The sequence below is a fragment of the Cnephaeus nilssonii genome (assembly GCF_951640355.1).
Source record: "Cnephaeus nilssonii genome assembly, chromosome: 6".
In the NCBI taxonomy this organism is placed as follows: Eukaryota; Metazoa; Chordata; class Mammalia; order Chiroptera; family Vespertilionidae; genus Cnephaeus; species Cnephaeus nilssonii.
In genome coordinates, this window is record NC_137077.1 from 91,425,797 (window position 1) to 91,453,659 (window position 27,863).

At 42.5% G+C, this 27,863-nt stretch overlaps 1 protein-coding gene across 6 annotated transcripts in view; it reads left to right on the plus strand.

Moving 5' to 3' along the window:
• ERC1 (ELKS/RAB6-interacting/CAST family member 1) overlaps nucleotides 1–27,863 on the plus strand; it is a 519,277-nt gene that overhangs the window by 108,979 nt on the left and 382,435 nt on the right. For 3 of the 6 annotated variants that reach the window (XM_079775046.1, XM_079775051.1, XM_079775047.1), the window contains exons 4-7: nucleotides 4,731–4,805; nucleotides 16,356–16,511; nucleotides 18,262–18,354; nucleotides 21,274–21,441. In XM_079775046.1, coding sequence (XP_079631172.1) covers nucleotides 4,731–4,805; nucleotides 16,356–16,511; nucleotides 18,262–18,354; nucleotides 21,274–21,441 — 492 coding nt within the window. Of the gene's footprint in view, nucleotides 1–4,730; nucleotides 4,806–16,355; nucleotides 16,518–18,261; nucleotides 18,355–21,273; nucleotides 21,442–27,863 lie in introns of all 6 variants that reach the window. The other 3 variants (XM_079775048.1, XM_079775049.1, XM_079775050.1) reach the window with 3 other exon arrangements.

The window sequence follows — 27,863 nt, forward strand, 5'->3', positions numbered from 1 at the left end:
GCCATATGTAACCAGATGGGGAAGACATCTCTCATCAGATTAAAGAGAATATCAAAAGGTTTTTAAAATTTTACTTAATAAAATAAGTTTGAGTTCCCTGTTAGACATCTAAGGAGAAATAGCAAATGAGCAGTTGGATATGTGAGTCTTGAAATCAGAGCAGAAGGCAGGCCTAGAAATTCACGATATTTCAATTGAATTTTAAGCAATGTAGATTAGAAAGTTTAGATGAAAAAGAGAAAAGGGTTTAGGACTGATCCCCCAGTCACTGTAGTACTTGGGGGTCTAATTTAGAAGCAAAAACTTACAAAATAAACATAAGAGACAACTGGAATGATAGAAAAAGAAGACTGTGGTGTCATAATAATTAAGAGGAAACATGTATATTGGAGGGAGTGAGCCACTGCTTTGAATGCCTCTGAGAGTTCTAGGAAGATGAGGACAGAGCCCTAACCACTGGCTCAATGGTTAGAGCATCAGCCCACACACCAAAAACAAATCTATATGAATGCAAAAGCCTTAAGGAGCAGGGCTGATGTATTGAGGAAAAGCAAGGAGGCTAGTATGTCTGGAGACCAAGGGGGAGTAATTAGTAAGAGATGAAGCCGGGCAAGTAATGAGGCCGGATCACAGAAGGTCTTCTGGGCCAGCCTAAGGGCTGTCACTTTTACTGAGTGAAATGAGGGGCTTTTGATGGTGTCAAGTATGTTTGACTTCTGTTTATTTATTTACTTATTTAAGCAAGTAAGAATTTATTGGCCGCAGCAAAAACATACTTTAGTCCCGTGGTCGGCAGACTGCGGCTCGCGAGCCACATGTGGCTCTTTGGCCCCTTGAGTGTGGCTCTTCCACAAAATACCACGGCCTGGGCGAGTCTGTTTTGAAGAAGTGGTGTTAGAAGAAGTTTAAGTTGAAAAAATTTGGCTCTCAAAGAAATTTCAATCGTTGTACTGTTGATATTTGGCTCTGTTGACTAATGAGTTTGCCGACCACTGCTTTAGGCAGTGAGACAAGGAAGGGCATAGAAGAAGCAACAGGAGAGCCTAGGCTGGGCTGCTCTAGCTCACTGGGAAGCCAGAGAAAAGGGGGGGAAAGACGCCTTGGAGACAGGTTCAGGGGGTTAGCCCGGGTTAACTGCCACTGCCCATTGTTCCCCGGCTTGCAAGTCTCATGGGGTCCCTTAGAGGTTTGGGGATTTGGGCGCAGGGGGAGTGGAGGAGAGGGGGAAGGAAATGACTCAGGCGCGTGCTCCCTGGAAGGAGAGCCTGCTGGGACTTTCATTTTCAGGGTTTTAAAGGCTGGGCGTTTAGGGGAGGTCTTGGGGGACAGATCAACAGAATATTCATCAGCCCTGACTTCTGTTTTAAAAAGAACACACTAGCTACCCTATTGTGAACAGAGAAGTCACCTTCTGGAGAAACTGTTGCTATAATCCAAGTAGTAGGTACTGGTGGCTCAGATCATTATGGCAGTGGAGATAATAAGATGCAGTTAGTTTCTGGAGACATTTTGAAAACAGGAACAACCGGATTTCCTGATAGCTTGGATGTAGGTGTAAGAGAAAGGCGACTCCTCTAAGTTTTTGGCCTAAACAACTGGGTGGACACATACCATTAATCGTGCTGGGATAGATGAAGCAAGTTTAAAGGGGAAAAATTTGAAGGTCAGTATTGGACATATTAACAGTGTGGTATCTATTAGATATACACATGAAGATGCTAACGAGGCAATGGTATATATACAAATGTGAATTTCAGCAGGAGATAAAATTTGGGAGTTATTATTAGGTGGATTATGTTGAAAGTTATGAGACTGGATGAGAACACCAAAGGAATAGTAAATTGGAGAAGAGGACTAAGGTTTGATGCCTAGGGCACTCCAAGGAGTTAAGCCCGGCCGGTCACCACCAAGGTGGGTGCCAGCACCCCTCTCCTTCCCCCCTCGATCGCCCCACCAGTCACCCCACAGATCAGCCCTGATTGTCTGCCAGGCCTAGGGACCCTACCCCAGCACGAATTTCATGCACCAGGCCTCTAGTTTCAAATATAATGTAGTAAGTGTTAAAGGGCAGTTATGTAGTATGTGGTATGAGAAATAAGAGGAAGTGCACATAATTCAGCACAGGTGTAGGAAGGGGCTAAAAGATTCCTCTTTACCTAATTCTTGAAAGTTTAGTAGCCATTTGTTATTCATTCATTTGATATTCATTGTTTAAATAGCTGTTAAGCACTTATCAGTGTACCAGCTACTGTTGTAGGCACTCTGGATTCATCAGTGAATGAAACAGGGATCCTGGACCTTGGGGAGCTTACATTCTTATAGAGGGAAATAGATAATAAACACATAACAAGTAAACACATTACATAATGTGATAGAGAGGATAAGTGCTATAGGAAAAAGGAAAAGTTGAGTAAGGTAAAGGGGAAAGGACATGTGGGTTCTTCTGTTAGTTTAAAATTTTTAATATAGGGTAGGTTACACTGAGAACATTAAACATTAATTTTCTTTAAAGATATATTTTATTGATTTTTTACAGAGAGGAAATGAGAGGGATAGAGAGTTAGAAATATCGATGAGAGAGAAACATCGATCACCTGCCTCCTGCACACCTCCTACTGGGGATGTGCCTGCAACCAAGGTACATGCCCTTGACCGGAATCGAACCTGGGACCCTTCAGTCCACAGGCTGACGCTCTATCCACTGAGCCAAACCGGTTACGGCTAAACATTAATTTTTTTATGGGAGATTTCAAACCTATATAAAAGTAGTGAGAATAGTATAATGAATCTCAATATGCTTATCATTCAGATATTCCAGTTACCAAAATTTTGCTACACTTGCTTCCTTTTTTTTTTTTTTTTCTTCACCAACGATTTTAAAGCAAATTCCTAACAGGATGTAATTTACCTCTGTAGACTTTAGTACGCATCTATAAAACTTATGGCCATCATCTTGCATAACCATAATGCGATTATCACAACTAATAAACCTAAAAACATAGAAGAGATATTTGAGCCAGGACATGAAGGACAGGAAAGAGTTTAGGCAACAAGAACATGTGATGTAACTGGAGAATGCCTAGCATATTTGAGGGATAGTAAGGTAGAGTATGAGTATGGCTAAGGCATAATAACTGAGGGGAATGGTAAGAGGTGGGGTCTGAAAGGACTGTGGCTCTACTTTGAGTCAGATGGGGAGGCATGACAGTGTTTTGAGCAAAGGAGTAACAAGATCAAATTTATGTTTAAAAGGGATGCTCTGAGTGCTCTGTTGAGAATGACTGTAGGGAAGCGAGATAAAGAGTGGGGAGCCTGATGGTTATGGGATTAAAAGGTATATTTTTGTTAGTGGCTCACTCCAAGTAGTAGCAGTGGAGATGTCAAGAAGTGCTTGGATTTTGGATATGTTTTGAAGATAGAGTTAACTGGATTTCCTGATTGGCTGTGGCTTGAAAGAAAAAAGAAGGCATTAAGAAGATTCATTGGTTTTTGACCTGAGTAACTGGTAGGATGGAGCAGGTTTTGGGGGCACCACCAAGAGTTTAATCTTGGGTATGTAGCATTTGAGGTAGTTGTTAAACATACAAGTGGGATAACTAGTTGAATATTTAAGACTCCTGGAGTTAGGGAGAGAGGTAGCAGAAAGGGTAGTGTGTGTTAATAGTGGTTTTGCCATTATTAGCAGCCAAATGGGGAGTGTGGGTGTTCAGAAATTACTGGTGTTTAAACTGTTGACTCTTTATAATTTAGAACTTTTGTCATTTAATTAGGACTACTCTTTCAGGAATAGATAGCTCAATGAAGTTTGCATTTCTATTTTCTATTTCTCTCAAACCATTCTTCCTGGTCAGGCAAGAATGAATAAATTAGGTGAAAGGTATAATTAAAGTATACATTTCTTTTTATTATGGTTAAACACTTTCAGTTGGAAAGTATCTGGATATTCTTTGGGGTCACTAGAGTCTGTCCCAGAATACTTTGGAAGTACTGCCAAACTCAGAGACATTCACAAAATATGACAAGAAAACATTCTGAGGTGTTCTGGTAACTTCAGGGTAATCCTTGGAGACCCTAATTGTGATATTACTACCATCACCTCCTTCCTTCCAGAACCTGAACTCACTAAAATTTGGATTAAAAAGTAGCCATGTTTTTCTGACATTTTCTAAACATGAACTACTTATGAAACTTGTTCAGCAGTCTTATATTTTTCTATTTGTAGCCCCACTGGAGAGAGACTTTCATTATTGGTAGCCAGGTGGTTGCTACTCTGGGGGTGGATGCTATGGAAAGCATGTTGTCAACACTAGTGCTTGTGCAATGTAGACTGATTGTGACTGCTTTTATTTCTCCTTTTAAAAAGGGAATATTTCTAATCCCCTTTTTGAATCATTTGGAGTTCTGATTTTGTCTTGGAGTCATGTGGAAGATTGACACATCAGCCTGGGGATATGTTGTAGTTTCAGAGGTTGTAGTAGGTGGGGTCTGTGTGACTAATTTTAAAGAACTAGGTGTTCAGAGATTGGAACCCTCCTATGCTTTTTTAGCCTGGATACAGTGTGTGGGTTACCTGTTTCACAGAGAAAGGTCAGGAAATAGAGAAGGATCAGGGTATCTTCCAAGGCTGGGAGGACCACCTTTTGCACAAAGTTACTCCTTCTCCCCTACTCCTTTTTAAAAATGAGAGTGAAAAAGAGGACACTTACTCTTTTTTTGTTTCTCTTGTATAGGAGATGCATCGGAGATTTGAGAATGCCCCTGATTCTGCCAAGACGAAAGCTCTGCAAACTGTTATTGAAATGAAGGTACGTAAGAATCTAATAATCTTATGAGTTATTTTACACATATAAGTGATCCAACACTGTTATATGTGAGTTTTAGAAAGCAGTAGCCTATCTAATAAAGAGGTAATATGCAAATTGACTGTCACTCCAACACACAAGATGGCTGCCCCCATGTGGACACAAGATGGCTGCCACAAGATGGCCGGCAGGGGAGAGCAGTTGTGGGCAATCAGGCCTGCAGGGGAGGGCAGTTGGGGAGGGACCGGGCCTGTAGGGGAGGACAGTTGGGGGGGACCCAGGCCTGCAGGGGAAGACAGTTCGGGGGGACCCAGGCCTGCAGGGGAGGGCAGTTGGGGGACCAGGCCTGCAGGGGAGAGCAGTTAGTGGCGACCAGGCTGGCAAGGGTGGGGAGTTAGGGTGACCGGGCCGGCAGGGGAGAGCAGGTAGGGGCAATTGGGTGGCAGGGGAGCAGTTAGGAATCAATCAGGCTGGCAGGGGAGTGGTTAGGTGGTGATCAGGCTGGCAGGCAGAAGCGGTTAGGGCAATCAGGCAGGCAGGCAGGTGAGCGGTTGGGAGCCAGCAGTCCTGGATTATGAAAGGGCAGTCAGACATCCCTCGAGGGGTCCCAGATTGGAGAGGGTGCAGGCTGGGCTGAGGGACACCCCCCACCCCCATGCACGAGTTTCATGCACCAGGCCTCTAGTCCTATATAATAAAAGGGTAATATGCAAATTGACCCTAACGGTGGAATGACCGGGAACGACCAGTCGCTATGACGTGCACTGACCACCAGGGGGCAGACACTCAACACAGGAACTGCCCCCAGGTGGTCAGTGCACTCCCACAGGGAGAGCTCTGCTCAGCCACAAGCCAGCCTAACGGCTGGGAGCGCAGTGGTGGTGGCAGTGGCAGTGCAGGAGACTCTCCTGCCTCGGCAGGGCTAAGGATGTCCGATTCCTCGGGCAGCAGGCCTAAGCTGGCAGGTGGACATCTCCTGAGGGTTCCTGGGTGGCAAGAGGGCACAGCCTGGGCTGAGGAAACCCCCCTTCCTCCCCCCAGTGCATGAATTTTTGTGCACCGGGCCTCTAGTGTAATAATATTTTACTCATTTTTAAATTGAAAGGAAATAATGAGACTTAATGAAAATGACACTTTAAAATAACTTTAGCCTTTTGCACTCGGATGTTGAGTGTGACTCGACACGGTTAGCATTAGAATAAAGGAATCGAGAAAAAAGCAAGCGAGTGCAAAGGGTTAGTCTCAGTTCCTTTTAGTTGTAGCACATAACTCAAATTGGATTGAAAGCGTTGTCCAGAATTTCTTTCAGTTATTCTCAAACCTTTGATCTCAGGAACCCTTTATACTCTTAAAACAACAGGTTCATTTTCTTCATTTTTAGAAAATGTCTGCTAAATACCAAGTCTGAATAAGCATAGTTTATCTGTTGTTCTTTCTAATAAAAATAGTTTTCTATGAAAAAAAGTTGCTAATTCAGCTTGCAATTCAAAGAAGCACACAAGTACTGTTCCTGGGGACAGTCACCATACTTCTTACAGCAGAAGTACCTGCCTAGTTCCTTCCCATTTTATCACACAGAATATTAAAATGACGTGTGCTCAAAGCTTGAGATTTATTAAATTAATAAAGTAATAAGACATTAAGTTAAGCAGGCTTTAAAAAAATATATATATTTTTTCTGTGAGTTCCTGACACTGAAGAATACAATGACTTAACTGTGGTTTGATGCTACTGCCCTTTGTCTTAAGGCACTTGTGATTTTGCCCACCATTGCTTTTATATCTTGATTAAAAATGTTAACACAATAGAAAAGGCAAATAAAGTGATAGTATTATTAAGAAAAAGTTTTGACTATGCAGACTTACTGAAAGGGTCTAGGGGACATCCTCAAGGTTTCGTGGCCATTCTTTGAAAACCTCTGCTTTAAATTAACGAGTAGGTCGAAATCTTCAGGCTATATGGTATGGCAGTTGGTGATGAAGAGCTTGCTTTCAGAGATAAATTCCCTGGATTCAAAATCTGGCTTTACTTGACTGTGTGACACAGAGTAAGTTACAGAACCTCTCTACACCTCAATTTCTTTATTAATAAACTAGAGGCCCGGTGCACGAAATTCGTGCACGGGGGAAGGGGGTTGTCCCTCAGCCCGGCCTGCGCTCTCTCCAATCCAGGACCCCTTGGGGGATGTCTGACATCCCTTTCGCAATCCGGGACCACTGGCTCCTAACTGCTCGCCTGCCTGCCTGCATGATCGCCCCTAACTGCCTCTGCTTGCTGGCCTATTCGTTCCCTAACTGGTCCCCTGCCGGCCTGGTTGCCCCCTAACTGGTCCCCTGCTGGCCTGGTCACCCCCTAACTGTCCAGAAGGAAGTCGGAAGTCCGGAAGATGTCTGGTCCACCTGGGCTAATTAGCATATTACCCTTATATTAGTATAGATGGTAATAGAAATAGTACCCATCCTGTAGGTTATTTTGAGGTTTAATTAGTTAAAAGAGTGAAACACTTTGAAGAGGAACTGGCACGTAGTAAACATTCAGTCACTGTAAGCTGCTGCTGCTATTATTATTTTTACTAGGGGCCCAGTACACAAATTCGTGCACCTTGAAAGGAACTGTGGGCCGTGAGGCTGTGGTGGGCACAGGGGTGGGTCTTGGCCCATCCTCTGCGCCCCTCAGGCCCCTCCCACTGTGACCCCCAGCCCCCTGTCTGCTGGCAGCCCTGCTCCCACCACTGCTCCCATGCGCTGATGGTGCTGGATCTGTTCGCGCCCACTGACGGCACGGAGTGATTGGGGCTGGCGCCAGCAGCAGATGGATGCGAGCGGGGCTGGCATCGTCAGCAGGTGTGAGTGGCGGCTGCTGCCCTGATCGCCCCTTAGGAGCACGGGGTGGTGGAGAAGCCCTCAGGGGCGATCGGGACTGACAACCGCCACTCGCACCCGCTGATGGTGCCAAGCGATCGTGCCGGCAGCAGGTGCGAGTGGGACCTTCCCTGGCAGTGGGTGCGAGTGGTGGCTCCAGTGCCAGCAGTGGGTGTGAGTGGGGTTGTCACCAGCAGCGTGTGCGAGAGGCGGCTGCTGGCCCTGATCACCCCTCAGGAGCAGGGGGAGGTGGAGAAGCCCTGAAGGGTGATCAGGGCCGGCGGCCGCCGCTTGTACCCACTGACGGCCCCAAGCAATCGGGGCCGGCACTGGGCGCTGGCTGCAGGTGCAAGCGCCGGGTGGGACTGTGGCGCATGGGAGCAAAGAATTTTCAGTAACCACTAGAGGTTTGCCCCGATGACAGTGACCAGCGCCCCACCTTGGTCTGGTGCTCCCACTCACCTGCTCCACCATCCCGCTGCAGCCAATGCCCACCATGTTCCGTGCTCTGCCGTCTGCTGCTGATGGCCACCATGTTCCACATGCGTCCCCTGGTGGTCAGCGCACATCATGACGACCGGTTGTTTGGTTGGTTGGTTGTTCAGTTGTTCCGCTGTTCGGTCTATTTGCATATTAGCCTTTTATTATATCGGGTTATTTAGGATTAACATGTTCTTTTATAATAAAGCTAAAAGGTTTCTACGGATAGGGTAATTCTCTCTCTTTCTTTCTCTAACTTTTTCATATCTCTTAAAAAGTTTGACACTGGCTGGTGTGGCTCAGTGGCTGAGCATTGACCTATGAACCGGAGGTCATGGTTCTATTCCCAGTCAGGGCACATGCCCAGGTTGCAGGCTCGATCCCCAGAAGAGAGCGTGCAGGAGGCATCTCATGGATGATTCTCTCTCATCATTGATGTTTCTATCTCTCCCTTTCCCTTCCTCTCTAAAATCATTTATATATATATTTTAGAGGCCCATTGCATGAAGATTCGTGTAAGAATAGGCCTTCCTTCCCCTGGCTTCACTCCCAGCTGCCCAGGAGCCGGCAAGTCCTCGCTCCTGGCCGCCCAGGAGCCTGTAAGTCCTTGCTCCCGGCTGCCCGGGATCCTGCAAGTCTTTGCTCCTGGCCGGAGCGCTGCTCCTGTAGCTCCTTCCGCACCCCCCGCCCTCTCCCTCATAGCAGGCGTCCCACCCTGACCGGCCGCTCCGCACCTGCATATGCAAATTAACACGTCATCTTTATTGGGTTAATTTGCACATTCACTCTCAATTGGCTGATGGGCATCATGGCGGTACGGTCGATTTGCATATTTATCTTTTATTAGTGTAGATATGTGTGTGGGTATATATATATATATATATATATACACACACATACCATATTTTCTGGCGTATAAGACGACTTTTTAACCCAGGAAAATCTTCTCAAAAGTCGGGGGTCTTATATGCTGGAAAATACGGTACTCTCAGCTCCAGCACTGGGACAGCGGCTTGCGGGGGATAAAGGTACCGTATTTTCCGGCGTATAAGACCCCCGACTTTTGAGAAGATTTTCCTGGGTTAAAAAGTCGTCTTATACGCTGGAAAATACGGTGTATATATATATACATATATATATATACATATATATGTGTGTGTGTGTGTGTATATGTATATGTATATATGTATATATGTATATATGTATATATATTTACACTAGAGGCCCGATGTACGAAAATTTGTGCAAAAAATGAGCCTTCCTTCCCCTGGCTGCCGGCATCTCCTTCGCTCTGGACGGAGCCACCTTTCCACTCTGGCCCAGAGCTGTCTTTCCGCCTTCCCACGCTGCCCAAAGGCCTGGAGTGGCTGGGGCGGTGCGGAACGCCTGCATCGTCACCATGGGCACAACACAAGCGTCCCGCCCCGCCCCTGGCCACTCTATGCTTGTGTATGCAAATTAACCTGCCATCTTTGCTGGGTTAATTTGCATACTCACTCCTGATTGGCTGGTGAGCGTCACAATGGTACGGCCAATTAGCATGTTACTCTTATTAGTGTAGATATCTATAAATAAGTGTTTGACACTATTTTGCATTGTGGACCTTCATATAATATTTGTTGGTATGATAAGAGTATTTAGTTTTTGGTATATAAATAGGGTTCTATAAATAGATGCTTCTCAAATACAGTTATAAGAAGTGTTCTCTTAATTTGTATTATTTCCTCTTAAAACTTTGTTTATATTGTGTACATCTTTATTCTCAATGGGGAAAGGATTTACCAATTCCAAATTAGTAGATTCTGGATTCTTTATTGTTAGACAATTAGTGGTCCTGAATATAATCTTGTAAAGAACCTTTAGAAAGGTTTAATTGAATGTTCACGTTTCCCACAGGTTTATTTATACATGTTATTTCCTGATCCCTCTTAAAACCTAAGACTAAAACACACGGATGTACCTACATTCACAAAATTATTTTATTTACATCTTGACAAACTGGGGAAGTGTAATGGTATTAATTGGTAGTGAATCTATTTTAAGTCCTGTTAATCTTTAGCCATTCTGCTAAGAGACAGGAGATTCTGAGATTCTGGTGACTTAGTGGGGTCAGTTGGACATTATGCTGAAATCACAACTGAAATAGTTAAGTTGCTGCGAGTGTGGCATGAGGTAGAGAGAATTATAAAGATCTAGAATAGTCTGGGGAAAATGGGAAAGAAAGAAAAAGAGCCCAACAATCATCTTCAAGGTGATGTAATTGTTCTCCTTCTCCTTCCTCCCCTCTTCTTTTTCTTCTTCCTCTTACCCCTTTCCTCCTCCCTTCTCCTGCCTTCTTCCTTTGATCTTTTTCCTCTCTACCACTCATCCCTCTCATGCTTCTTCATCCCCTTTTCTCTATAGTTTTTCTTCGTTTTCCTATAGCAGTGGAGGAGCAGGGAAGAATTACTGTGTGGCTCTAGGGTTAGAGTTTTGCTGGAGAGATATAGCAAAATTATTGGTGTGCAAATGAATTGTGAGTGATGGTGAAAGAGTAATTTGGATGATCAGTCCAGGAATGTAGCCTGGATGGGAAGGAAGAGAATTTAGAATGGACTGCCAGGTTGGGAGAAAATGTAAAAGTTAGGGAAGTGAAGATCTCTGTGAGGTTGAAGAACAGCAGATAATGAGAGTCATGATGTGACAGGCCTGGGAATACAGTCCTGGGTAGGGAGGATCCAGAGTGTAGTCCTTATAAACTGGACAGCTAAAATGGACTAGAGGATGAGTTCATTGGAATCCAGGACATCAAAGAATCCAGACATCGAAATCCTAGGATGGTGGAAAGAGGCATTTGAAGGGAAGACTGGTGCCAAAGTCAGGTGCCAAAGGCTTCTTAAAATGAGCAGGAGTGGCCCTGACTGGGTTGCTCAGCTGGTTGGAGCATTGTCCTGCACACCAAAAAGGTGTTGTGGGTTTGATTTCCAGTCGGGGTGTGTATGGGAGGCAATTGATTGATGTTCCTCTCTCATATTGACGTTTCTCTTTCTCTCTCCCATCCTCTCTCTCTCTCTCAACTAAAAATAGCCCTAGCCATTTTAGCTCAGTGGTTAGAGCATCAGCCTGCCTCTGAAGGATCTTGGGTTCAATTCTAGACAAGGGCATGTACCTCGGTTGCAGGCAGTTGCAGGCTTGATCACTGGCCCTGGTCCTGGTTGGGGCGTGTGTGGGAGGCAACCAATTGATGTGTCTCTATCACATTGATGTTTCTTTCTCTCTCTTGCCCTCCTCTTACCCTTCCACTCTCTCTAAAAAACCAATGGAAAAATATCCTCAGGTGATGATTTAAGAAATAAAAAATAGAAAATAAAATCAATAAAAACATATCCTTGAGAGAGAATTAAAAGAAAAAAGGCAGGGGTGACTGGGAAGTCCCTGGATGGCTGCAGTGAGGAAGGTAGAGTGAAAAGGAGCTTTTAAATATGAGCTTTAGATAAATGGTAACAGCTTTGAGAAACTAGGATGCCCACATATTTCCCTTGTTTCTTTGTGGTGCTAGAGAGAGTTCCGGGAAGTTATATTCTTTGGGAAAGCCATGTTTTCTTGGAATTGGGAGTTGAAGAAAGTTGAGGAAATGGAAATTTAATGAGGAACAGGATTTCAGTAGGCTTAGTGGGATTGGTTGGTTAATGATGGAAGACCTAAGGCTGGGGAAGTACAGACCAGTAAGATGATAAGGAATTTATTTACTTAATTATTATACACTAGAGGCCTGGTGCACGGATTTGTGCACTGGTGGGGTCCCTTGGCCTGGCCTGTGGGGATCAGGCTGAAACCGGCTCTCCGACATCCCCTGAGGGGTGCCGGATTGTGAGAGGATGGTTCTTGGATGATGCACCCTGGAGAACCGCAGCTGCTATGTCACCGCAGCTCAACAGCTCCTGCAATGAGCGTCTGCTCCATGGTGGTCAGTGCATGTTATAGCTACTGGTTGGCCAGTCGAATGGTCAGCCAGTTGCTTAGGCTTTTATATATATACTAGTGGCCTGGTGCACGAAATTTGTGCACGGGGGGGGGCGGGTTGTTCCTCAACCTGGCCTGCACCCTCTCCAATCTGGGACCCCTCGAAGGATGTCCTACTGCCGGTTTACAGGGATCAGGCCTAAACAGGCAGTCAGACATCCCTCTCGCAATCCGGGACTGCTGGCTCCTAACTGCTCACCTGCCTGCCTGATTGCCCCTGACCATTCTGCCTACCGACCTGCTCGCCCCCAAATGCCCCCCGTGCCAGCCTGCTCACCCCCAACTGCCCCCCTGCTGGCCTGCTCACTGCAAACTGACCCCCCTCCCCCCGCTGTCCTGATCACCTCCAACTGATCCCCACTGACGGCCTGCTCATCCCCAACTGGCCCCCCTGCTGGTCTGCTTACCCCCAATGGCCCCACCCCCCACCAGCCTGATCACCCACAACTGCCGTCCCATCCTGGCATGATTACCCACAACTGCCCTCCCCTCTTGTCCTCTAACCGCCTTTACCTCAGCCCCGCCACCATGGCTTTGTCCAGAAGAACGTCCAGAAGGTCTCCTGGAAGGTCTCCCAGTCTAGTTAGCATACTGCCCTTTTATTAATATAGATAGAGGCCTGGTGCACAGGTGGGGGCCTGCTGGTTTGCCTTGAAGCGTGTCCTGGATCAGGGTGGGGGTTTCCTTGGGGTGTGGGGTGGCCTGGGCAAGGGGCCTGTGGTGGTTTGCAGGCCCGCCACACCCCCATGGGGTGAGGGTCCCCACTGGGGGGGCACGGCCAGCCTGGGTGAGGGGCTGAGGGCTGTTTTCAAGCTGGCCACACCCCCTTCAGGGTGGGGGTCCCTGCTGGGGTGCCTGGCTGGCATGGGTGAGGGGCTGAGGGCCGTTTTCAGGCTGGCCACAGCCCCTTCAGGGTGGAGGGTCCCGCTGGGTTGCCTGGCCAGCCTGGGTGAGGAGCTGAGGCCATTTTCAGGCTGGCTACAGCCCCTTCAGGGTGGGGGGGTCCTGCTGGGGTGCCTGGCCAGCCTGGGTGAGGGGCTGAGGGCCATTTTCAGGCTTGCCACACCCCTTTCAGGGTTTGGGGTCCCACTGGGGTACCTGGCCAGCCTGGGTGAGGGGCTGATAGCTGTTTGCAGGCTGGCCACGCCCCCCGGTGACCCAAGCTCCCAGCCCCTCCTTTTTTTTTTTTTTCCCCAGTGCCTCCTTGAGCGGAGGCCAGGGTCGGCTGGAAGCAGGTATCTGGGATTTATTTATCTTCTATAATTGAAACTTTGTAACCTTGAGCGGAGGCCAGGGCCAGCCAGGGCGGGTGGGAAGCTTGGCTTCCTCCATCACCTGGGGCAACCCAAGCCTCCTGCTGGCTCCAGCTCCATGGCCGCCACCATCTTTGTTGGGTTAATTTGCATACTTGCTCTGATTGGCTAGTGGGCGTAGCAGAGGTACGGTCAATTTGCATGTTTCTCTTTTATTAGATAGGATAGATTCTAGGAGTAAGAAACCTCATTGGAAGAACTATTCCCAAATAAACCCAGCTTTAGTACTGGTTGAGTTGGTGCTGGAACTAGTTGAACATACCATGCATTCATTTTCTGGCCTGATTTCAGAGAGTAGCCTGGCAGGTTCATTTTCTGTGCAGTCTGCGCTTGCCTCATGGCTTTCAGAACTGCAATTGTGGTCCCTTTCTAGGGAGAAGCTTTTATGATACACAATTTGGTAGTGGGGGTGCTGATTTGCCTATCTGTGTTGGGATTAGGGGAGAAGATGGGTAATGTTCCTTGGCAAGCTCCTTGTAGGGGCTTTGTAGAGGTGGAATCTGTCTGTGTGATGTGCTGGAATTCTTAGCTGAAGGCTATTTTGCCTTGTGTGGAGTACCAATGATGCTAGAAAAACATGCCCTCCTTCCCCTGGCCCTCTTTCATTGCCATCCAGGCTAATGTCCGAGGTGAACCACGTTTCACTTTCTTTCATTTGTGGGTTAATCACATGCATATGCCTAGTATTTTAGTCATTCTTGAGGGACTGCATCCTAATATTTCCAGGAAGATTTATAGTCATCTCAAAAGTGAATTTTCAGATAGTGCAATTGAAGTAGTTGCCTAAGGCTCAATAATTTTAAACAAGTAAAATCCTGGCCTAGGTTTAGAATATCTCTGATTGTACTGATTAATACATTTCATTTAGAATCAAATATAAGTTTAATTTGAATAGATTTGTCAAAGAACATTTTTGTAGTGATAATTTTAAAGGTTATGTAATGTAAGACAGAGGAATACATGCTCTTCCACTCCCCTGAACCTAAAAATAGCTAGTTGTAGTTGTCTCACGATAAATCCTTTAACTTTTATCTACATGGTAACAAGGAGAGTCAGTCTAGCAATCCTTGAGCTAAAGTGTAACAGGAAGTCATTCTCAAAATTACCTTCTAAAGGAATGGTTTTTCTAAAATCCCAAATAAAATAAAGCCTACACTTAATTGATATGTTTTAAGATCTTTATTTCTTAGATCAGGGATGGGGAATGTCCAACCCACAGACTACATAAAGTCTGTGAAATCATTCGGTCTGGCCCTGCCAAGGCATTAGGGATGAATTAATTAAATACTTGACCAAGTAAGAAAAGTACTGCTGTATACTTCGGGAAGCTTATGGTGAACATGCTCCATCTCAAGATACTTGTGAACGCTGGTTTAAACGCTTTAAAAGTGATGATTTTGATGTGAAAGACAAAGACATCCAGGTCAACTGAAAAAGTTTGAAGACCAACAATTACAAGCATTATTGGATGAAGATGCGTGTCAAACTCAAAAGCAACTTGCAGAAAGATTTAACGTTGCTCAGCAATTTCCAATCATTTACAAGCAATGGGAAATATTTTAAAGGAAGGAAATGGGTGCCACATCAACTGAACGAAAGACAAATGGAAAACCAAAAAGTCATCAGTAAAATGTTGCTTCAACGGCACGAAAGAAAGTCTTTTTTGCATCGAACTGTGACTGGCGATGAAAAGTGGATTTATTCTGAGAATCCCAAACGCACAAAATCATGGGTTGATCCAGGGCAACCATCAACATTGACTGCAAGGCCAAATCGCTTCAGAAAGAAGACAATGCTCTGCGTTTGGTGGGATCAGGAAGGTGTGGTGTATTGTGAGCTTCTAGAACCGTTAATAATGATCACTACCGACAACAAATAATCAGTTTGAACCACGCTTTGATCATGAAAAGACCAGAATTTTCCAGAAGACACGGCAAAGTCATTTTGCTTCATGATGACGCACCATCACACACTTCAAAACCAGTTAAAGACACATTAAAAGATCTTACCTGGGAAGTATTAACCCACCCGCTGTATTCACCAGACCTTGCTCCTTTAGATTACCACTTGTTCTGATCGATGGCACACGCACTTTCTGAGCAGCATTTTAAAACATACGAAGAAGTGGAAAATTGGGTCTCTGAATGGTTTGCCTCAAAACAAGAAAAGTTCTAATGGGACGGTACCACAAATTACCTGAAAGATGGCGGAAATGTGTAGCTAGCGATGGAGATTACTTTGAATAAAGCACTTTCGATGTTTCTCTTGAAATTATCGTGTCTTCTTTTATTACAAAATCCGCCATTATTAACCGGTACACCTAGTCAGAAAAAGATTATGAGTATGATAAACTGTAACTGTTAGTGTAATTTTTTATCTCTCTGCTTTTCTGCAGTTGTAGGTTATAAAATCTTAATTACTATAAATATAGTTACACACATCATTGTATAAATCTTTGAAACCCTCTTACACATCTCCCCCCTTCTCTGTAAGCAGAAATAAACCCTTTAGGTGTCACAGGTAATAGGATAAGATATTATATCTGGAAAAGGTTTTACTGTTAATATTACAGAAGTTTTCACTACATATCTGTTGACCAAAAAGTACAAAAAACTTTAACCAGTTTTCCATTGCTTTTATTTCTTTAGTTAATTCTCTTTAATTGAAAGGGTACAGATGAGAGGAAGAGATAAAAGAAAAATCACATTACAGATGAGTCTTCCTCCTTCCATTCAAATTACCATAAAGGATATATTTTAGAAGTAAGGTACCAATTGCTAGATAGCAATTTCCTTGCATATTTATTTTTATTAAATTTAGCACCTCTAACACTGGGTTGTTTAACTTCTCTGATTTTTCATGACTACTTTAATGTGTAAATCTTCCATTGCCCTCAGGATTCAAAAATTTCCTCTATGGAGCGTGGGCTCCGAGACTTGGAAGAGGAAATTCAGATGCTGAAATCGAATGGGGCTCTGAGTACTGAAGAACGGGAGGAAGAAATGAAGCAAATGGAGGTCTATCGGAGTCATTCTAAATTCATGAAAAATAAGGTAATGGTATGTGATATTGTAATTTTAAAAAGGGGTTTGAAAAATTGATGCTTATTCCTACGTCCTTACTGATGATGAAGCACTTCACACTGTTTTGTCAGACTTCAGGGAAGAATACCTCTAAAATAATTCTTTCAAGTAGTACTCGCCCGAATTAAAGTCAGAATTACAGATGTTCTATAGTTCTTTCAGGATTTCACTTAAAACAAAATTACCTGTATGAAGCAAAGTATGTATTATTATAGTTTAACATTTCATGTTGATCAGTATTGCTGAGATGATTTAGTAGGATTACATCCAGATGAGGTTTTCTCACTATATGAGGCATTTAGTTCTCTACCTCTTGTGAAGTATTTTAAAAGTCAAAACCCTAAGAAGCTGAACCCAGTACACCCCCAACCCCCATTCCAGATATGGCTGAAATAAAATCATGTTTTTTTCTTCAAATATAGTTCCATAAAGAAAAATCATTTGTTCTGTCCCTTGGAGAAAATCCATTTGTATCAGGTTTATTGTTTCCCATGTGTGTTTCAGGTATATACGAAGTAAGATAAGTATCACACATCTGTCTATACTTATAAATTCAGTCACAATATTCCTTCCTTAGATCTAAAGCCATTTAGATTCTATAAACTATTTAGGCACATTGGAGTGTTTAGTTTATTATAATTGCCAATTTACAGATTTGTTGTGGTTTAATTAAAAATCATACTTGTAATTATAAAATACTAGTGGCCTGGTACACGGATTCATGCACTCGGGGGTGGGGGGTGTGTGTCTCTCAGTCCAGTCTGCACCCTCTCGCATTCTGGGAGCCCTTGGGGGATGTCCGACTGATGGCTTATTGTGCCGCAGAGGCGGGAGAGGCTCCCACCACTGCTGTTGCGCTCACCAGCTGTGAGCCCAGCTTCTGGCTGAGCGGCACTCCCCCCGTGGGAACGCACTGACCACCTGCATTGAGCGTCTGCCCCCTGGTGGTCAGTGCATGTCATAGTGACCGGTCGTTCTGCCATTCAGTCTATTTGCATATGTTAGCCTTTTATTATATAGGATTGCCAGTGCCTGTCATATGTACCGGCCAGTTGGTCACGTGCAGTTGGCGCAAGTGAGAGCCTTGTATGTATCGCGCATGTGGAAGTCAATGTTGTGCGTCATATGTACCAGCTGGTTGGTTGGACGGTTGGATGGATGTACGGTCGGTCACTTAGCCTTTTATATATATAGATTACCTAGAAAATAAGTATCCCCCTTCCTCCTGCCATATCCCAATTATATTATTCCCTGATTTCTCAGAAGTGAAAATTGTAAGGGAATGACACAATTAAAACTCTCCCTCCTGTTTCTGACTTCTTACTGTGGTACGCATACCTGGCATATAAATCTGTAGAATATTCCACTATTATTTTAAGAATCTGTTGTTAATGTCATGACTACTTCCAATTTCATGTTAATTTGAAACTTAAAAATTCACATATTCAAACTTTCTATTAGTTTGCATTTTTTGTCCTAATTTGAGAAAAAATATTCAGCAATATAAGGTTTGGTTCTCATTTGCTGATTAGCACATTTCAGTTAATTTTAAAAACTCTGTGAAAATAGAGAAACCATCCAGGGTCCTTTGAAGAGGGAATTAGGGAAACAGATTTGATTGGGTTATATGTTACTGTTACTTCCAGTTCCTGCTCTGGCTCAAAAGCAGATAAGATCCAAGTTGACACATAAATAAAAAAGAATAATAATGTCGTGACAGGTAGAGCAACTGAAGGAGGAACTAAGTTCGAAAGAGGCTCAAGGGGAGGAGCTGAAAAAGAGAGCGGCTGGTCTTCAGGCTGAGGTCTTTGCCGTAAGATTTACCCTTTTGTGTGCAGTGATCCCACAGTGGGACCCTGCTAGCTCTGGCTTCTGGGTGGCTTATACTTTCATTTCCTATGGTTGGCAGCTTTGCCCAGTACTGGCACTAACCAGCCTGCTCTGCTCTTTAACCTACTCCTGTTCAGCAGTTTGAACCATATGTCACTTGTGTGCAGTGAGCTCTCACGTGTTCTGGAAGCCCTATACCTGGTTCTTTATTGTTCCTGTTGACACTGTATGGATGGTACTTCAAAGCTTGTTTATTCTCAACTCCTTTCCTGTTACTAGAGACTTGTTGGTTTACATAAATGGTAGTCTCTTTTTCTTCTTAGATATATATAGTTGTTCTAGGTCCATCACATAGTATTTATTTGAATTTGAAATTCTTGAGTAAAGTGCTTTATCTTCATATGTAGACATCATCTTTAAGTCTTCATTTGGTGGTTTTGCAACAAATGTTCCTTTCTTTAAAATAGTTGTATAAAAAGTGATTAGAGTTATTTAGACTTATCTAGTAAATTAGATAATTTTAAAGTCTCTAAATCAAATTCAATTTTCTTTCTAAAGAACTTAAAATTCATTTCAAATATAATAAAATAGCTAACACTTGAGCACTTATTATAAACATTTTATAACCTGCTAAGTAGGTAAATTATCATCCTCAATTTATAGATGAGGACATTGAGGTAACAGGGTGGTGCTGGGGAAACATAGCCAGTAAGAGTTAGAGTTTGATTTTTACATAAGTAATCTGGTTCCAGAACCTGTGCTGATAAGCTCTTCACTCTACTGCCCTATACTAGGCTGTGCACACATTTGTCACACAAGTGTAGGAAAAAACTACTCTGAAAACAATTGTGGGATAAGACTAGAATGCAGCATTAAAAAAAACATTATGCTAATTTGGTGTGTTTGCTGTTTATGGACCACTTTATAGTACAGGGAGAGAAGTGAAACATTTTATCTGAAAGGGTCTAATTTGGTTTGTGGTAACCATGTATTGTCTAGAGGAGCCATAACTTCTCTCTTTTTTTCTCAGCTACTATTAATTAATTTATTTTTGTGTCAAACAACAGGCTAATCACATTCCATACATTATTTTATTTAATCTTAAACAACATAGTGGCATTGGTTTACTTTCTCCTTTTTACTGATTAGGAAACCAAGTCTTGTACTCCTTGTACTCCTAACTTTTAAGCACAATTTGTGCTTCTAAAGTCTGCTTTCCATTTAGAATATTTTCTTCCTTTTCTCAGTCTTTATGATCAATATAATATTATTTGAAAAATTCATAACGCAGATGATAGGAAACTGAGATTTTATATTTATTTTTGATCACATGATTAGAGTTAGCTGGAAATTTGAGTAATCTTTAAGCCATAGTTCTTTAGCTGAGGAAGTGATAACACACTGAACATTTCTCCTAAATATTCATTCATACAGCAAATACGTTTTTAGTGCATTCTGTATGTTAGCGATAGGATAATACTAATGTTTGATGTTTGTTGCTAAAGGGATGTCTTGAAAGACACTATACCATTCCAGGATGTGGTAATTCCTATATATAACAGGATGAAAATAGATGCTATTTACAATTATCTTCCACTGATGTCCTTAGTATCCTCAAATACTTTGCATGCAATAAGTACACAAATATTTGTTGAATGAATAACTATATCTGTTAATGGAGATTTCATGTTTATGAGAAAAATGCTTGTCTTCTTGTGAAATAGAAGAATAAATTAGAAATTTATTTTTAGGACTTTTAAAAAGTCTAATTTTAATTAGAGTAAAATTTATTTTATATTTCTTCATGGAAAATTGTTCTGAAAAGATTTGTCCATTATACCTAAGGTTATTACAATAAAATACTTTACATATATATTTCTTTAGAAAAATAAAAAGTACTTTTCCTTTCATCAGTGATACTGAAATTATTGACCTCTTGTCATATTTCTACTTCCAATAATCTGTCTTTCAGTGCACAGTTACCTTCATAAGCAGTAGACATAATGTAAAAGCAGATTTAATTTCTACTACTTTGACTTACATTTAGAATAAAAGACTATTAAAACATTTTTTAGAAACACAAATGCAAAGGAGATGTTAGAAATGAATATTTTCTAAGATGAAAGAAATTTATAGGAAAATGAATAATTCTATTGATTTATGGATTAATTACTCTGTCAAATTACACATGTAGATTCTTACAGGATGAGATTTATTCATTTTTTATGTAGGTCATCTTCATTTAGTTAGAATGGCATGTTATAGGTGATACAATTTTGTAGGTGAAATACTTTTTTAGGTCAATACTCCCAACTCATCTAAAGTATAAATATTTAAAAGCACATATTTATAATGTCTTATAATACAAAGTGGATTTTAAGATAAAGATTTTATGTAAACTTTTGAGAATGAGAAAAATCTTAATGAAGACATAAAAAATACAGCACAGTCAACTTTTGATTTTAAATTTAAATAGCAATACTAGGAAGTGTGTTTTTTTTTGTTTTTTTTTCCCTTTCTGAATTACATCTACACTAATTCTGCTTTATCTTCTGAACAGGTCTGACTTCATGAAATGAAAAAAGTGTAGTTCATATTCTTACTAGTGTGTCATAGTATTCTAATTGAATTGGAATTTTTCTCTTTCCATTCCTTTTCTAAGGGATTTAAAAAAATGTTTAAGAGACACAATAAATAAAACTGGAAATTTCCCTATTAGTCAAATAAGCTTTGTGAATATCTAAGATTGGATGACACAAAGAGATGAATTATGTCCTATCATAAAATTATGATTAATGCTGCTTTTAGTTTCATATCTTGTGACTTAGATTTGTCAAAGATCCAGCTCAGAGGTGGGTGTTTTATTTCTTTTTTCCTTACAGCATTTTGTTTTCTTCTATAGATTGGTCAGGTGAAGCAGGAGCTCTCCAGAAAGGACACAGAACTACTAGCTCTACAGACAAAGCTAGAAACACTTACGAACCAGTTCTCGGACAGTAAGCAACACATTGAAGTGCTGAAGGAGTCCTTGACTGCTAAGGAACAAAGGGCTGCCATCCTGCAGACAGAGGTAAAAATAGTTTTGGGATTTGCAGGGACTTGATTCCTTGGCACCTTTTTATATGTATTACCTGTGCTCTTTTTGTTATATAGCTTAGATTTGGGAGATAGGCATAATGTTATGATTAATTCTTTAGCAATGTGATCAGTTATACTAAAACCAGAGACGTGGTGCACAAATTCATGCACCAGTGGGGTCCCTCGGTCTGGCCTGTGGGATCAGGCCAAAACTGGCTCTCTGACATCCCCCGAGGGGTCTTGGATTGCAAGAGGGTGCAGGCCAGGCCGAGGGACCCCACTGGTGCACGATCTGGGCTGGGGAGAGACGCTGGAGGTTGGCCAGCAGGGGAGGTACCACAGGAGGGCTCCAGGGCGTGTCTGGCCCGTCCCTCTCAGCCCTGATCAGCCGGACCCCAGCAGCAAGCTAACCTACCGGTCAGAGTGTCTGCCCCCTGGTGGTTAGTGCATGTAATAGCAAGCAGTTGAGCAGCTTTAGCGTATCATGAGCATATTATACTTTGACTAGAAGCCCGGTGCACGAAATTCGTGCACAGCGGGGGGTTGTCCCTCAGCCCAGCCTGTACCCTCTCCAATCTGGGACTCCTGGAGGGATGTCCGACTGCCCGTTTAGGCCCGATCCCAGTCGGACATCCCTCTCACAATCCAGGACTGCTGGCTCCCAACTGCTTGCCTGCCTGCCTTCCTGATTGCCCCTAACCGCTTCTGCCTGCCAGCCTGATCACCCCCTAACCACTCCGCTGCCAGCCTGGTTGATGCTTAACTGCTCCCCTACCAGCCTGTTTGCCCCCAACTTTCCTCATCTGCCAGACTGGTCACCCCTAACTGCCCTCTCCTGCAGGGTTGATCACCTCCAACTGCCCTCCCTTGCAGGCCTGGTCCCTCTCAACTGCCCTCCCTTGCAGGCCGGGTGCCTCCCAACTGCCCTCTCCTGCTGGCCATCTTGTGGTGGCTATCTTGTGTCCACATGGGGGCAGGATCTTTGACCACATGGGGGCAGCTATATTGTGTGTTGCAGTGATGATCAATCTGTATATTACTCTTTTATTAGATAGGATAGAGGCCTGGTACAGGGGTGGGGGCCAGCTGGTTTGCCCTGAAGGGTGTCACAGATAAGGGTGGGGGTTCCCTTGGGGTGTGGGGCGGCCTGAGTGAGGGGCCTGTGGTGGTTTGCAGGCCGGCCACGCCCCCTGGCAACCCAAGGGGAGGCCCTGGTATCTGGAATTTATTTTCCTTCTACAATTGAAACTTTGTAGCCTGGAGCGGAGCCAAGCCTGGGGCTCCGGCAGCCATTTCTGTGGCAGTTAATTCACCTTCTACAATTGAAACTTTCTAGCCTTAAGCGGGTGAGCCCGGCCAGGGTGTGCGGAAAGCTTTGCTTCCCCTGTTGCCGGTGGCAACCCTGGCCTGCTCTCTCAAGCTCCATTCTGCCGCCATTTGTTTGAATTTGTTTACCTTCTATAATTGAAACTTTGTAGCTTGAGTGGAGGCTTAGGCCTGCAACAGCTATGGAAAGCTTGGCTTACTCTGTTACCTGGGAAACCTTGCTCTCTGTGGCTGTAGCCATCTTGGATTGGGGTTAATTTGCATACTTGCCCTGATTGGCTGATGGGCGTGGCTTGGCTGGTGGGCGTGGCTTATGTAGTGGAGTGATGGTTAATTTGCATATTACCATTTTATTAGAGAGGATTGGTTGAACGGCCAACCAGTTGACCGGACACTTAGCATATTAGGCTTTTATTATATTGGATATAACCATTTTATTTTTGGATCTAGCAAATTAAAACTGGTACAGTTTATATGTTTTTACTAGAGGCCCAGTGCACGAATTCGTGCATGGGTGGGGTCCGGCCAGCCCGGCCTCAATTGGGGTGGATTGGGGCTGGGCCCGTTGGGAGGAGGAGATAGCGGGAGGTTGGCTGGCCGGCCCGCCCCAATTGGGGCCGATCAGGGTCGGGCTGGCTGGGGGGAGGGGCTGCAGGTGATTGATTGGCGGGCTCCGCCCCCAATTGGGGTTGGGGGCCGATTGGGGGTGGGGCCAGCCATGGGGAGGGGCTGTGGGTGGTGGGCTGGCCAGCCCCACACCCGAATGGGGTGGGTGGTGCCAATCGGGGGCCAGTGGCCTGGGGAAGGGCTATGGTTGGTTGGGCCCTGATGGGGGTGTGGGGGAGTGGCTACAGGAGGTTGGCTGTCTGGCCCTGCTCTCTATTGGGGTGGGGGAGGTGATCAGGGGCGGAGCCGGCTGGGGGAGGAGCTGCAGGCCTATCAGAGTGGTGGGGGCCCATAGGGGGTGGGGCTGGCCAGGGGGTGGGCCTGCAGGAGGTTGGCTGGCCAGCCCCGCCCTTGATTGGGGTGGGAGTGTCCGGTAGTGGGCAGTACTTATTAAAGGATACTTTTGAGAACAGTATTCTTTTGAGAACTGGGAAGAATGGGAAAAGAGCAGGTTTGAGCCGAGGAATAAGTAAAGCTGCAATTCTGGCCAGGGATTAGCCTCAGCTAACCACGTAGAGAGCTCTTGGGTCAATGGGGAAAAAAAGGATACATATGTACCTGATCGGGTGGTTCGCTGGCCACAGTGGGCGTCATAGCAACCGGTCGTTACGGCATTACAGTGGCTGGCTTTTTATATATATAGATACTTTGGACTTTCTCTAAGTGTACTTTAAATTAGCATTATGAAATGAAAACATAGTTATAAAAAAGAAATCTAAATGAAGGTTTTGTTCTTTACCATGGTGAATCTTCTGGTCATGAATGGCAGTGAGTTTTGGTTACCCCATGTTTGGATTATTAAGTGTTCTTAGTTTTTTATATTATAAATAGCTTTAAATAGGCAAACTGAATCTAGAGATGTTCTAGATAGATTTTGTTTTGAACTACAGATCATTAGACACTGTGCCTTCACATCCTGTTTGTTAGTATTTTTAGAAATCTTAGAATTGTCTGTCAGTTCTGATTTCAAGTAGGAATACTCTAAATATTTCTAGGCAAATGAGAATATCATGTTTGCAATGAGAAGAAATTGATAATGCTATTTGGATTTACTGTCTTAATGCAAATATCTTTTAAAAAATATTTTTATTGACTTCAGAGAGGAAGGGAGAGGGAGAGAGAGATAGAAACATTGATGAGAGAGAATCATTAATAGGCTATCTCCTGCACACGCCCTACTTGGGATTGAGCCTGCAGCCTGGGCATGTGCCCTGACTGGGAATCAAACCATAACTTCCTGGTTCATAGGCCGACGCTCAAATATGAGCCACACCAGCCAGGCAATGCAAATATTTCAATGAAATAGATAATTTAGATAGGAATAGGCAAGTAGTTCTGCTTTATAGAAGAAAAATAAACCATACAGTATGGATTAGTTTTTTTCTTTTAAAAAACCAGATCATAGATAAATAAGGGCATAGTTTGATGGAAAAAAAGAATGGGGAGTAAAAAGAATGCGTAAAAACTGTATCACAGATACCCAAGAAGATCAGAATTTTTAAGGGAGATGGAATGTGAAAATGACCAAAACTATTTCATATAATATTTTTGCACCATTTGGGATTTTGTTGAAAATTAGAGATTTGGATGACATATTTGTAATTTTCCTTATAACTTAAACTTTTTCTCTATTTTAATTACGTTTCATTTTATTATCATATCAACTCCATTTTAACTCAGAGGGATATTTTGGGTATAAATAAGTCTCATAGTTAATCATCACAGTTATTGAGTTTGAATTTAGCCTTACTTACCACCCAGGTGCATGATACTGGGCATGTTATTTAACTTCATTGTGCCTCACTTTACACATTTGTAAGATGATGCCTACCTCATAAGGTTGTTGTTAGGAATGAACTAGTTTATTCATACCCAATGTCTGGCACACAAAGTAATGTTATTGTAATTTTTATAATAAAATTAGCGAATATATAAACTTTTAAAATGTTAAGGGAACATAGTTGGTTTTCTTTTCATGGGCATAAATTTTATATAGAGGATTTGGTCTTTCATATTTTTATTAAGCTAAATTTAGGTTTATTAAGATAATTTTGAATATAAAATTATGTAGAAAATGTTACTTGCATTGTTTATTAATTTATAGTTTTATTAGCGTTTGCTACTTCAGTAACTGGTATGCATGCAGTACTCCAAAAGGGTCAGAAGAGGGTGTGAGTGCTTTAGACATGAGCCTGATTTCTAGTTTTGCTCCTGTGATAGCCTTGGATGGCGGCTGCAGGGTGGGAAACAGAACCAGGCAGTTGGTTAATGATAATGCAAACATTTAAAAGCTTGTCACATTCTAATAAATGACCTTTTCCTCTCGGCAATCCATCCTCTTTGTATCCCTCTCAAATAGAGTTTTTATTAACTAGGTCTCACACAGATGGACTTGTAATTGGTCTCTGGAACCATAGAGAATAAAGACTATATTTGTGGTCATTCTTGAATGGTTTTTATATTTGTTTTTAGCCATTATGGGAGAAACTGAATTTCAGTGATTACCTCATAAGTTACTGGGACAGCTGCTTAAATATGTTGGTCTCATCTTAAAATATGACACTGTATAAGCTAACTTGCCTACTTATTAGCATTTGCTTTTTTATCTTAAATTAATCCAATGGCACTTAACAAGAGTCACTTTGTCCAAAGCAACATTCTCATGTTAGAGCCCATAATAGGTAGTTTGAACCAACTCTGAAAATTCTCATATATTTCTGTAATTTGATACTGATTTTGTCTTTCTCTCTGCAGCTACCGTAGGCTTTGATTTAATTTTCAAATCACCAAATTCAGCGCATATGAAAAAGAACACGTATAAAGGAGTTTTATTTTATTTTAAAATTCATTAAGCAGAGAAGGGATATTAGAAAAGATCTGATTTTCTAATGCTTTTTCTGCTTCTGTTGATATGATCATGTGCTTTTTATCTTCCAATTTGTTTATGTGATGTATTGAATTTATTGATTTGCAAATATTGTACTAGCCTTGCATCCCAAGAATAAATCTCACTTTATCATGGTATATGATCTTTTTAGCATCTGTGTTCATCAGCGATATTGGCTTGTAATTTTCTTTCTTTGTAGCGTCTTTAACTGGTTTTGGAATTAGCATAATGCTGGCTTCTTAAAAAGGGCTTGGAAGTATTCCTTCCTCTTAAACTTTTTGGAATAGTTTGAGGAGGACAAGTATTAGTTTTTCTTTGAATGTTTGCTAAAATTCAATTGGTCCAGGATTTTTGTTTGCTGGAAGTTTTTAAATTACTGCTTCAATTTCATCAGTTGTTATTGGCCTACTCAGGTTTTCTGATTTTTCCTGATTGACTTTTGGAAGATTGCATGTTTCTAGGAATTTGTCCATTTCACCCAGGTTGTCCAGTTTGTTGGCTATAGTTGTTACATAGTATTTGCTTACAATCCTTTGTATTTCTGTGGTGTTCGTTATATCACCTCTTTCATTTCTGATTTTATTTATTTGGGTCCTCTTTCTTTGTTTCTTAATGAGTCTGGGCTAGGAGTTCATCAATCTTATCTTTTCAAAGGACAAGCTCTTGGATGTATTGATCTTTTGTACCTTTCTTTTTAAAGTCTCTATGTCATGTATTTCACTCTGATTTTTATTATTTCCTTCCTTCTACTTCCTCCTGGGCTTTTCTGTCTGTTCTCTTTCCTAATTCATTTAGTTGTAGGGTTAGATAGTTTATTAGTCCTTTTTCTTGTTTCTTGAGGTAGACCTGCAGTGCTATAAACTTCCTCTCATTACTACTTTCGCCGTGTCCCATAGGTTTTGGGTGGTTGTGTGTTATTCATTTTCATTTGTTTCCAGGAAGTTTTTTAATTTCTTTGCTTGATCTCATTGGTAACCCATTCTTTGTTTAATAACATGCTAGTAGCCTCCATGTATTTGAGTGTTTTTTGAATTTTTTTTTATTGTAGTTGATTTCTAACTTCATGCCATTGTGATCTGAGAAGATGCTTGTATTATATCAATTTTCTTGAATTTGTATAGACTTGTTTTGTGCCCTAACATGTGGTCTATCTTTGAGAATGTTCAAGGTGCACTTGAGAAAAATGATATATTCTGTTGCTTATGGGGTAAAATGTTCTATAATATCAGTTAGGTCCATCTGACCTAGTATGTAATTTAAGTCTGTTTCCTTGTTAATTTGTTGTCTGGAAGATCTATCCAGTGTGGTCAGTGTGGTGTTAAAGTCCCCTATTGTGACTGTATTGCAGTCAATCTCTTCTTTAAAGTCCATCAAGAGTTTTTATGTACTTGGGTGCTCCTATATTGGGTACATAAATGTTTACAAGAGTTATATTTTCTTGTTGAATCATTCTCTTTAATATTATGTACTGGTCTTCTTTGTCTCTTGTTATGTCCCTTGTTTTGAAGTCTATTTTGTCTGAGTATTGCTACCCC